The sequence below is a fragment of the Crotalus tigris genome, unplaced genomic scaffold (assembly GCF_016545835.1).
Source record: "Crotalus tigris isolate CLP2741 ecotype Arizona unplaced genomic scaffold, ASM1654583v1 scf7180000024376.1991246, whole genome shotgun sequence".
NCBI lineage: Eukaryota > Metazoa > Chordata > Lepidosauria > Squamata > Viperidae > Crotalus > Crotalus tigris.
This window is the reverse complement of record NW_024100546.1, coordinates 316,634-329,721: the sequence shown is the minus strand read 5'-3', so window position 1 is coordinate 329,721 and position 13,088 is coordinate 316,634. Positions and strand designations below refer to the sequence as shown.

The 13,088-nt window shown below is 34.3% G+C and overlaps 1 protein-coding gene across 1 annotated transcript in view; it reads left to right on the top strand.

Moving 5' to 3' along the window:
* LOC120301332 (vomeronasal type-2 receptor 26-like) overlaps positions 1-12,176 on the top strand; it is a 37,307-nt gene extending 25,131 nt beyond the window's left edge. Inside the window, exons 3-8 of the mRNA XM_039328442.1 lie at positions 3,640-3,743; positions 4,871-5,159; positions 5,816-6,661; positions 7,629-7,856; positions 9,884-10,010; positions 11,275-12,176. Of these exons, the coding sequence (XP_039184376.1) occupies positions 3,640-3,743; positions 4,871-5,159; positions 5,816-6,661; positions 7,629-7,856; positions 9,884-10,010; positions 11,275-12,176 (2,496 nt within the window). The remainder of the gene's footprint in view (positions 1-3,639; positions 3,744-4,870; positions 5,160-5,815; positions 6,662-7,628; positions 7,857-9,883; positions 10,011-11,274) is intronic.
* Positions 12,177-13,088: the final 912 nt, after the last annotated feature.

The following is a 13,088-nucleotide window of genomic DNA, read 5'->3' as shown; positions in this document are numbered from 1 at the left end:
AAGTTACGAACCTCTTCGATGAGCAGCTCAAAATAGTAGTCAGGGTATATAAAAGATGCAAGTGTAGACAAACAAGAGGGAGCTAGATATGCAGAAGGGAATATGATGTGGGTTTTTTTACTTTTTTTTTTTTACAAAATTTACAAGACTGCCTGGGAAAATAGACTCAAAATTTATGGGTCCTTTACTAGTTACTAAGCAAATAAACCCAGTAGAATTTGATTTGCAATTATTAGCATCAATGAAGGTTCACTACATATTCCATTTACTTCTGCAAGAGACAGACCCCTGCATTCTGAGTTCACAGATGGCTCCAGTTCTGTTCTGTGCATTGGTAAGGCATTGAGACGAGGCAAGAGTAACAACAGTTGCTTATTTATTCAATCTCCAACAGAACAACACAAAATGGCACGGATACCTTTTATATCCCCTTACATCAACCAATCAATGCAACGTATCTTTCCCACCTGGGGTGCATGTACAATAGGCTGGAGACAGCCTGTCTGGCCCGGGCAGGCATGTGGTCTGCTCGGGCCTCTCTGTAGCTTCCTGCACCTGCTGTGTCAATCACAGCCCAGGACATAACAGTTCCCTTTTCCCATACTGGTAAATGTATGGAAAAGGGAGGAAAAGTACAAGATGGAGGTGGTGCTAGAGGGAAATGAGATGATTACTTGATACACTGGAAAGTTATCTAGAGGCTGAGAAGTCATAGTAGGCAGCATGTACTTGTACTGCAATTGGTGCACTGCTTTCATAACCAATACCCAAACAAATCCGATTCTTGATAACTACTAGCCTTCCAGGATTAGGCATTGGCCAATATGAGCATGACAATTTATTTTATGAGTAGACTGGAGGACACCTCAGGGATATCAAGTTGGGGGACATGGAAGAGACCAAGTAGTGGGCATGGGAAATAACTGAGATACTTCCACATTAGGCATACAGGTTATGGGGGAGGGGAAAGACAATCAGATTTACATTGAAGAGTGGCAACGACCTCTACAAGCACAGTTACTGGATACCTTGTGCAATTTTGGGAGTTACTGACAGAAGATAGGAATGACTCAACTACCACTTCAATCTCACAGCCCACAACCAATTTTCTCTGAGAACTTGAGAGAGGCAGATGAGTCTGAAGGGGAGGGTGTATGGGTAAGACATTGGGAGACCAGGCAAAGAGTTACTGCCTAAGAAATGGTCAGATAAGAGCGAGCATAGACCACAGCTGCATAGAGGGTGGAGTAAGTGGCTCAGAAGGGACTTGGGTTGTAAAAATGTCAGCAAGAGAATTTTACTTTCAGACTTCCAAGATTCTGCTAATGTAGCTTTACAGTAAAGTAGAATTAGATTACTGGATTTATGTTTCTTGTCTGGTCTACCTGGTTATGGCTGATAGAAAATAAGAAGGACATATTAAGATGGAATAAATTAAAATTGTCACTGTTGAGGAGAATCTTTATGAATATTTTGCCAAGAATTATGTTTTTGGTTCAGACAACTGATGTATCATTTAAATAATGGGAAAAAGATATATCAAACTTTATATAGCAGGGAAAAACACAAGATAAATATAAAGTTTAACAAACTGAAAATGAAAGAGATGGGCTGGCTTTTACTGGAATTCTATTTTGCTGCTCATTGTTTGGTCTCGATGAAAGAGTGAGATTTTTACAGTTAGAAAGTCATAACCTGAAATTTGGGTGCCATGATATTCATAATATAATGAAATTAAAATTAACGTGAACTTTAAAGAACATTTTATTATACGTGCTATATTGAGAATATGGAATATATAAAAACCTAGGTTTTGTCTGAAAGCACTTTTATAAATCTCAGCTCAAGAACATATCATAGAAAAGAAACAGTAGACAAAGACAAATGTTGACATACTATGTATTATTGGAAAATTATCAAGGCGAATCAAGAGAGAAATTCGTAAGAGAAGGATATAATTGGTAATGACTTTCCCATTTCCTTTTATCAGAAAAATGCAAATTTGATAACAAGACTTACAGTATGGAGCAAAGTAAGACAAAATTCGTTCAATTATATAGTGAAGATGGGCATGTAAAATTCCCTCCCCACAAGCAAAGTTGCAAGGCTCCTCTTTTATTGAACTCTTTTATCAAAATGAAAATTTATTTATCAGTTTTAAGTGTACTTGTATATAGCATGATTTGTACATAGCATTCCCTGATAAATTTAATTTTGCCAGTTGAGCTCACAATACTTGTTGATGTCATCAATCCATCTTGTTTTAGATCTCTTTTGTAGACACTTTTTATCAAGTGGGATCAATTATATGGCTGCCTTGGTACACCGGCCATTAGTTCTTCTTGCTATGTAACCAGCCCATTTCCATCTCAATTCTTTTACTCTCTTGATAATATCATATATTTTTGTTTGTTACATGCTCTCATACAGCATGGTAATAGACTCAGAATGTGACATAAAAATGGAGAAAACACTAGCCTTAAATAGCAATTGTTATAAAAAAGAAATGTTGATTTAGGGCAATCATGTGACTTCTTTCTAGTATGTAATAAATATGTTTATTTAAACTTGCCAAGTTGAGTGTCTAAGTAGTTTCTGCTGGGTTTCATCCAGGGAGTCATCATTTGACTAGTCATAGTGTAGCTGGAAAAGGTATGGTAGCTTGGGTGGTAAACAGATTTGCTTAAAAAAAAATGGATCCATGAATCCTATCAGTAAGATGATCCTCTTTTTTTTTTTTTTTTTTTGCTAATTTGTATATTTTATTACTGGTTGCCAATTATTTTAGAACAGTGGCTTTCTGAAAACAGCATGAGCTTAGTAGAGAGGCAATTAAACATAATAACTTTTCATCTAATCTAGAAATCATGAGTGTTTTATAATGACTACCTGTCAAGCATCTTTAAAAAAATAGAATTAGTTTTAAGCACATATTGAAGGGTCTTGAACATTAACTTTGTTTTGAAATTGTACCCCATTTTGAGAGAAAGCCATCTTTGGACATTCTGACTTAATATTCAGTATAATAAAGAAATATTTTCCAGATCTCTCTTTCCCTTAAAAATATTCTTTCATTCATAAATTGATTTCTTTGAGGTTGGTTCATTTAAAAATGGCATTTATTAGCCAGATTGGAATAATAAGTATTTACACATGAGAAAACATTTTGTCACAATACTATAGAGAAATAAAACTGTAATTATTGCAATTTTCTCTCCATATATAATTGACAGTACTATTATTAATTCTAAATTCTGGTTGCACTTAAAGCCCTCATATGGAATATTATGCAATAGCAAGAATAGAATTTAGTATTTATGAACAATCTCTGGCTGTTCCCATTCAGAGCTAGACTCTAATTATAGCTAAATGCCATGAGAATAATTCCTGGTAATTAGAACTTGCTTTTCAGAGTTTCAGAAGAAATTAAGTATTGTGAGGAGTGGGTGACTGCATAGTTCCTTCTTGTGTAACCTTGAACATTCTAAAGCTTTATCCAACAAATTCTATTAGGGACATATGTTTGGCATAATTATCTTGATAGTTTTGCTTATATTCTTATCTGATATGGTTTACAAGTCTGACATGAAAAATTGCAAGGTTAATGATCCCCTCCCTATTCTTCACAATTATTTCCAGTCCGGTGATCTCATCATGGGTGCTATTACTTCTCTTGTCCTCATGCCTCCAGATCCAGCTACCTTTACTGAAGATCCCCATCATTCATTTATAAGAGAACCCATGTAAGATTTTTATATAATAATGTTTAGTATTCCATATTGTACTATAACAATCCCCAAAGCAATAGAATTAGTTACGGGGTGAAATAAGTAAATTTTCCAGGTGAGCCATTAATGAGATGATTATTTTTTTTTATTCTTCATTTTCACTGGACTTCTGAAAATAATTATATTAGCTGATTTATTATTCCTAGCACAGAAATAGATTAAACAATGAGTTTGCTAATTGAAGTTTTTCTCACTTAACTAACTGAATGGATTTGGTATAGGAATAGCAGTGTTTAAGGAAAAGGCCAGCAATTTTTATTCAAAAAGAATTAAAACAAAGATGTACTAAAACTTGAAAAAATGGTTAGTTCTAAAAATGGTTTTTATATTAAAACCCTATTTTTTATTTATATTATATATTATCTCTTCATGCATGTATATTTACTATCTATTATCTATAATGATAAAAAGTGATACTGAAAGGCATCTTAGACAGTAAAATATTTATATTTTTGTTAAAAATTAAAATGTATTTTAATACATATTCGGATTAATATAAGGACTGTTAGATTAATATAGATTCTTAAAAACATTTATAGTTCAATAACAATAAAATGGCACACCTCTCTATATATAAAAACATAGATTAATGACATTATTTGGTACCTTCACATGGCAAATATTTTAATTATGCCTCCACCTTTCAAGACCTTATCAATGGGACTGCAGCTATTTAACAATTTCACTGCACTGAACTCAAAATGCCAGCAATAGGCAGAAAATATAATTAGTCATCAAGTTGTCTTTCTTAAGAAAGACTGTGGGACTTCAAAATGCATATCTTTCTCTTCATCTACTAGAATTACAAAAGCAAAGCAAAGCAAACAAACAACAGTATAGAACCTCAAAATGGCAATGGCCAGAAAATGTGACTTAAACTTAGAAACAAGGCAATATTATGAGAAATGTGAACTAATCCTGTGTCAATTGAGTGACATTCTGATTTTGTGATAAAGTGTATTCCATTGGCATGACAGATAAAGCGTTGCATTCGGAAATAGAATGGTTTGATGGATCATACATTTGCTGCAATACTTTTTGTTAGATATAGAATGTATCTTATAATGCTTTTTTTATTTCAGAGTCCAGACTAAATTTTATCAGCATATTTTAGCTTTAATATTTGCTGTAAAGGAGATCAATGAAAACCCTCAGATCTTGCACAACATCACCTTGGGTTTCAATATTTTTGACAGCTATGATGGGACATGGACTTATCATGCCACAATGAACCTTTTTTCACCATTGAAGAGAATGATCCCAAATTATAAATGTGGCTTTCAGAACAACCTGATTGCAGTCATTGGAGCTCTTTATTCTGAAACTTCTGTTTACATGGGAGATATCTTGAAAATCTACAAAGTTCCACAGGTAAGAGGTGTAATGAGTCACGATATCATATTATGTCATATTTGATCTTTTTACATTTCTGTAACTTGGAAACCTTATAAGAATAAAGCATATAAGTCAATAAAAAATAAAATAAAAAAAATCATTGCAAAAAATAAGTCAGTAGTGTAATCATAAAATATTCAGTGAATTAAAAGTGGAACTATTCACAATATGCAAGATTAATAAAAAAAGTTCATAAATCACATTTCCTGGTCATAGATATAGTAAAATATTTTTTCTTAGAGAGAAGCTAAGAAAAAAACCTTCATTCTTAAACAGCAGCATCTAATTATATTTCTCACATTTTTTTTCTTCAAGTTATAGGATTTTATTCTAAAAAGGAAGCTTCCTGAGAATTTTTTAATTACAGAAAAGGCTAAAATGCTTATCTGGAGATGATAGATAGATAGATAGATAGATAGATAGATAGATAGATAGATAGATAGATAGATAGATAGATAGATAATTTAAAAAACCACAAAATGTAATTTTAAATTGTGTATACAATGATATTTTTAATTTAAATTTAAATGTTAGGAAATTTTAGTCCACCAATTATTTCCATGGGGAGAAAATATTAATTTCCTTCCAATCTCTAAATTTCTACTTCTTCTTTTTTATTTTTACTTCTGTAGATTATATATGGATCACATCCAGAGATGCCAGATCAAAGTGAATCTTTTTCCTTCTATCAAATGGTCCCTGATGAAAGTTATGAATACAAAGGTCTGCATCATCTACTTTTGCACTTTGGATGGACCTGGGTTGGGATTCTTGTAAAAGAAGATGACGATGGAAGATTTGTGAGAATGACATTTTCAATGTTTCCTGTTCATGGCATTTGTATTGCCTTCCTTAAAAAAATAAGACCAATTTATATCAGTAGTATTTCTGAGGATCTAGAATGGCTAGCAGAAATATATCATTTTTCAATGAACAACAAAGCCAAAGCAGTAATTGTCTATGAAAGAACACTTCTGCATTTGAGGTTACTACTACACCTTCCTAAAATGGAACTAGTGTCCTTAGAGCCTAAAGGTAAGGTGTGGATCATGACTTCCCAGATGGATCTTGCATCAGTGTTTTACCAAAAGAACTGGGATATTCAAGACATCCATGGTTCCCTGTCCTTTTCAGTTCACTCCACTGAAATTCCAGGATTTCAGGACTTTGTCCAGGCAAGACACCATTTATCATCAAAGGAAGATGGCTTTATCAAAGATGTCTGGGTACATGCATTTGACTGTTCCTTTCCCAGTCCTTTGGTGAATGATAAAGATAGTGATATTTGTACTATGAAGGAGAAACTAGAGGACCTGCCTGGGACTTTTTTTGAAATGAGCATGACTGGCCATAGTTACAATATATATAATGCAGTATATGTTATAGCTCATGCTTTTCATGCCCTGCAGATTGAACAAAAGCAAGAAAGAAACCTGTACAGAGGAAAACAAAATCTTCAGACTCAGCATCCATGGCAGGTATAGACTTGAACTGTCATTCTTTAATCTATTCGGTGTCTTTATAGATGTGTATAGATCACTTCATTTATTCAATAAATTGATGTTAGAGTTATTATACTTCGGATTTCCAGTACAATTTCATAGACATACAAATTTACTAAGATACATACAAATTTCTGCACATTTCAGGAATCAGAAATTGACATTTTTCCTATTTTTGAATCTCAAGCAAGTTCCAAAATGGTTTTTAGTAGTTTAATGAAATACAGTGAAAATACCTATAAAAAAGCAGAATATGCACAATTATAAAATCAAGACAAAATTATTGGTAAAAATAGTGCACATTCAGAAAAATAATATATCGAAAATCAATTCAATTGGACAATTTTCTATAATATAAGTGGACTATTATGTGGCATTTGATTTTTAAAAGATCCCTAACACATTCTAAAACTTGATTCATTCAAAAGTCTGCCCCAAAAAAGTAATACCCAAGCTGAAACCTTAACCTATTCTCTCTATCAGTTATATCTCAGTATTCCATGATGATAGCTCTTTCATAATCTGAAAGGTTAAAATTGTTTAATAGGAAGTTGCACTCATGAAAATTAAGAACTAGATACCCATCTATACTTGATACCCATCAAGTTTCCTTAAGCTTCTTCTAATCTTCTGTGAGGCTTCTTACAAAACAGATAGTCCTGTCAAGCCAAGATATCTATGCTTTCAGAAATTATTCCATATTGTCAGTTTTCATTAGAAGACAGGAAATGTTTCATTTGATATGCATTAAAATGTTAGAGTACTGTAGACTTGGAACCATTTTTTATGAAAATGGAATCTTTAAGAAAATTGTAATGTTGTTCAGAGAAAAATAAAACCCTATAGAATATTGGAAGTTTCTTAATGAGATGCTTTTACATATCAGGGAATTTTATTCATTAATGACATTCTGACCAATTTTTGTGTATTATTTGATCTTCAGCTCCACCAGTTTCTAAAAAGCATTGCATTTAATAACAGTGTTGGGGATGAGATTTTGTTTGATCAGAAGAGGGAACTGATAGTTGGATTGGATGTTATCAACTGGGTCACCTTCCCCAACCAGTCCTTCTGTCGAGTGAAAGTTGGGAAACTGAATCCCTCAACTTCTGTGGGCAAAAAGCTCATCATTCACAATGAAGCCATCACCTGGCATGGAACTTTCAACCAAGTAGGTTCCGAATGTAGATAATTACATCTGATGTTATTTAATATACAGGTGGTCCTCGATTCACAACTATTCATTTAATAACTATTCAAAGTTACAATGGCACTGAAAAATATGACTTATGACATAAGTCCTCCCACTTATAACCATTGAAATATTCCTCACAAAACTGGGTGCCTGGCAATTGAGATGTAATTATGATGGTCGCATCCCAGGATCATGTGGACATCATTTGCAACCTTCCCAGACAGCTTCTTACAAACACTCAATGGAGAAAGCTAGATACACCTAATGACTGTATAATTCACTTAACAACTTCAGTGATTTGCTTAAAAACTATGGGAAAAAAGATTGTAAAATTGGGCATGATGCACTTAACAATCACCTTGTTTAGCAAGAGAAATTCTGGTTCCAACTGGGGTCATAAGTCAAGGACCACCTGTATAAATAAAACATAAACATACTACATCTATGCATAAACCTGAAAAAAATTGTAAGCAATGACACCAAGGGAACAAGTGACAGAAGTGGCCAGGAAGTCCTTTGCACACCATCAGGTGGTGCACCAGTTGCATCCATACCTGGATTGGATTGCCCTGCTCAAAGTACCTCATATCTTGTAACCTCTAGATTAGACTACTGTAACACACTTTACAAGGGGCTGCCCTTGAAGACCATTTAGAAACTTCAACTGGTGCAAAATGCAGCTGTATGGACAATAATTGGTGCCAGATATATGGCACACATAACACCACTCCTGAGTCAGCTGCACTTCTTGCCAGTGTGTTCCCAGGTGCAATTCAAGGAGCTGGTGGTTATCTATAAAGCCCTACATGGTTTTGGACCAGGTATCTGAAAGACTGCCTTTTTTCTATAGTCTTTCCCCATCCAACCAGCTAAAATAGAATGGACATGCTGCACATTCATCAGACAAAGAATGTTGGTTGGCAGGGACTAGAATGTTAACTTTTTCTGCAATGGCCCCTGCTCTGGGGAACATCCTTCCTTCGAATATTACAATGGCTCGAAACCTGTTAGCCTTTCATAAAGTTCTAAAAACCTGGTTATGCTCTTGAGCCTGAGGTGCTACACGTGCCAAGAACTGTGCCTCCTGGCTAAATGATTAATGGGCCAGATATCTTACTTTTATAGGTACTTCAATTTTTTTTTACTGCTTTAATGCTTTTTACTGCTTTTATTGTTTTAAAGTATTTTTTAAATTAATTGTAATATATGTTTTAAATTGTGAGCTGCCCAGAAATTTGCTGAAATGGGCATATATAGAAATCAATAAAACAAATTGTATGGTTTCTACATGGAAGCCTTCCCCTCACATGGGAACTATGATGCAAAAAAAGGATTTTACAATAGTGGCAAATATCTATAGTTTAGGTGTAGGATGAGGGTGAAGGTTTGTTCTCTGAGCTTGTGGGTTGATTCCTAAATGTTTCATTACCAGGGTAGGTAACATGTTACCTAGCCTGTAACAAAACCTTCAGAAACCAACCCACTAACTCAAAGAACAAACCTTTATTCTCAAAAAAGATTATTTTTTGCTTGTGACCTTTACTTCTAAAATCTCTTCCGTGTGTACATGTGTAGGTATGTGTTTCTTTGTATGATGTTTGTCAGAAAAATATTGAAGATGCTGTGCTAAGTAATGTATCTACATGATTTACAGAAGTTCAGAACTGTGGAATCCTTGATGCTCTCTGAGCTTGGTTTTTTCTGCAGATGTTTCATTACCCAACTATGTAACATCAGTATGCCGTGAAGATATTACCTAATTGAGTAAGGAAACATCTATAAGAAAACAACCAAACTCCAAGGGCAGCAAGAGAGAATTGAACTTTTCTAAACGTTGCCTGCTACTGTTACTGAGTTTTTAGATATATCAATTGCTTGGTAAATTGGTTACTTCTTCATTGTAGAATCAGTAGCCATATGATATTTTATATGTACATGTTCTCTATATGCAAATAACCTGTAAGAATGCTAATAGATTTATTTTTTTCTTATTTCTGGGCCAGACACTACCTATTTCTCTGTGTACTGAGAGCTGCCTCCCTGGTAATTTCAGGAGAAAGCAGGAGGAAAAACAATTTTGTTGCTATGATTGTCTTCCATGTCCTAAAGAGCAAATGTCAAGCCTGATCGGTAAGAGACATTATGAAATAAAATCTTGTGGATATATCAAACAGATCCACCAACACGTAAGTATGGAAATTGGCTTATATTATTTCATTGGTAGTCCTCAACTTACAACCACAACTGACTCCAACATTTTTGCTGCTAAGTGACACAGTTAAGTGAGTTTTGCCCCATATTATAATCTTTGTTGCCATAATTTTTTAGGCCTATTGGCAAAATCAGGTTTTCAGGATCTTGTGAAAGTGTCAAAGTGGAGGCTAGGGAATGGTGTTCCAAAGTGAGAGAGCCATCATGGAGAAGGCCCTTCTCGGTCCCACCAGATGTACCTCCTTAGGAAAGGGAAGATCAATATTCCTTGTGTCCCTGCTCTGGTGGGTTGGGTGGATGTAATCATAGAGAAACAGCCTTCAGATAACCTGATCCCAAGGCTTTAAAAGTGACAATAAGTACCTTAAATTGTACCCAGAAGCAAATTGGCAGCCAATGCAGCTCCTGCAGGAGAGGTGACACATATGAATACCTGGCCTGCACAAAACCATACAGGTTTTGAACCAATTGGAGTTTCCAGACACTTTTCAAGGGTTGCGCCATGTAGAAGTACCAATGACAAGATCCAATAAATGTATTTGAGAGTTTTTTTTTCTTCCAAAAAGTTCTAAATTATGAATCAAAAGCAAAAATAAAATCTAGGAAAATCATGTGTTTTTTTTTACACATATCTGCCTAAGATGGTGTAATACAAGAATATTATCTACAATTGATCAACCATCTCTGAATTCTGCCTCCTCAACATAATATTTTCATTTTCCTGTAGGTTTTGGAATTACATTTTAAGTGTTTGCTCGATCTGTCCAATCAAATTCTTCTTCATGCATGGAAGTCACAGTTTAAAGCTTTGCATATAGACTCTAATAAGAATTTGAATAGAAACAATATAGAGATAAAGTGGATACTTATTTTGGTCATTTTATCAGAAAGTCATATTAATAGAGTCTTTGGAATTAAAAAATATGCTATTAATTATATTTTATCCCAAATAATTAAAATGGAATTTATCTGATCCCCCCATTATTAGCCTCCTAATTTTCATTAATTGACCAGTATCCCAAAAGTTGGAAGACAGCCATAGTAGTATACAAAGACAAACTGAAAATTTTGGTGCCAGCAATAGATGAAGGAAAGACACTGAAAAATTATATGTGATAAGAAGAGTAATGGAATTATAATAGAGGAATAACAGATTATTATTATTTAAAAAAAATTCTTACAGACATGGATGATTGTTCTGAATGCCCAGAAGACCAATATACAAGCATGGGCCAAGATTCATGTATTCCAAAGAGAATATATTTCTTATCCTATGAAGAACCAATGGGAATAAGTCTAGTTATTTTGGCACTCCTTTTTTCCTTTTGTACAATTTTGGTGCTGTCAGCATTTTTGAAATATCACCATACTCCCATTGTCAAGGCTAATAATCAAAATCTCACCTATGTTCTACTCATCTCCCTCCTCCTCTGCTTCCTTTGCTCACTGCAGTTCCTCGTTGCACCAGGCAATATAATATGTCTCCTCCGACAAATTAGCTTTGGCATCATCTTCTCAATGGCTGTATCTTCTGTGCTGGCTAAAACCATCACTGTGGTTTTGGCTTTCATGGCCACCAAGCCAGGATCAAGAATGAGGAAATGGGTAGGAAAACAGTTAGCCACCTCCATTGTTCTGTCTTGTTCCCTGATTCAAGCAGGCATATGCATTGTGTGGTTGTTCACATTTCCTCCTTTTCCAGATATTGACACCCATTCAGAAATTAAGGAAATGATACTGCAGTGCAATGAAGGTTCAGCTACCATGTTCTACTGTGTCTTGGGCTACATGGGCTTTCTGGCAGCTGCCAGTTTCATAGTAGCTTTTTTCTCCAGAAAGCTTCCCAGTAGTTTCAATGAAGCCAAATGTCTTACATTTAGCATGCTAATTTTCTGCAGTGTGTGGCTCTCCTTTGTTCCATCTTACCTGAGCACAAAAGGCAAATATATGGTGGCTGTGGAGGTTTTCTCCATTTTGGCCTCTAGTGCTGGGTTGTTAGTTTGCATATATTTCCCCAAATGTTATGTAATAATTTTTAGACCAGAACTAAACAACCGGGAGCAACTAATTAAAAGACAATATTAATAATATAAATAAAAATGTGTATTTCTATTATTTCTCATTTTCAATATCTTTTCTTTTAAATTTCCATTTTTAATCATTTATATTTGTATATTTTGGAATCTTTTGTCATGCATTTATTGAATACAAAGTTCTTGGAAGTTTTCTACCTTAGAATATGTTTTTACCTTAGAATAGTTTCACACATTTTTTTCCCAATATTGTATTAAGTTTTATCAGGGTAAGAGAAAACAAGGATAATTATAGGTAGTGGAATTCGGGATAGGGTTCAAGGAAGGGATTGGAGTAGGGATGGGTACAATGATGGAGTTGCCCCCAATAACATTCCAAGCTTTAGCAAGCAAACTATTGTCCAGATACAAGTATTTGACAGGGTTAATTAGTATCATAATAAGTAACAGTAGTCAAGAAAAATAACAAAAGTTATAAAACATATCAGTTAATCAAAAGGAAAGTCAATCATCTTAATAAGTTTCACAAGCAGTTTTTGTTAACTTGTTTTGCTAACCATTGATAAAAAATTTCTTCTTTCTCTTTAATCTTTAATGTTAATCTGTCCATTTCTGCACAATCGAGAATTTTCCTAGTTATAATCTCATCAGATGGTAAATCTTCATTTTTCCAGTATTGGGCAAATACTATTCTCGCAGCTGTCAATATATATAATATTAAATACTCATTCTCTTTCCCATAATTACATCCTAGTATTCCTAACAAAAACAATTCTGGCTTAAATTCTATCTCTGTTTTAATCATCTTTTCCAGCCATGTCTGGATCTTAAACCAAAAATTCTTTGCACTAGGACATACCCCCCAGATGTGATAATAGGTACCTGGCTTTTGTTTACACTTCCAACAATTATTTGAAACAATTTTAAACATTTTTGCTAACCTTACTGACGTCATGTGCCATCT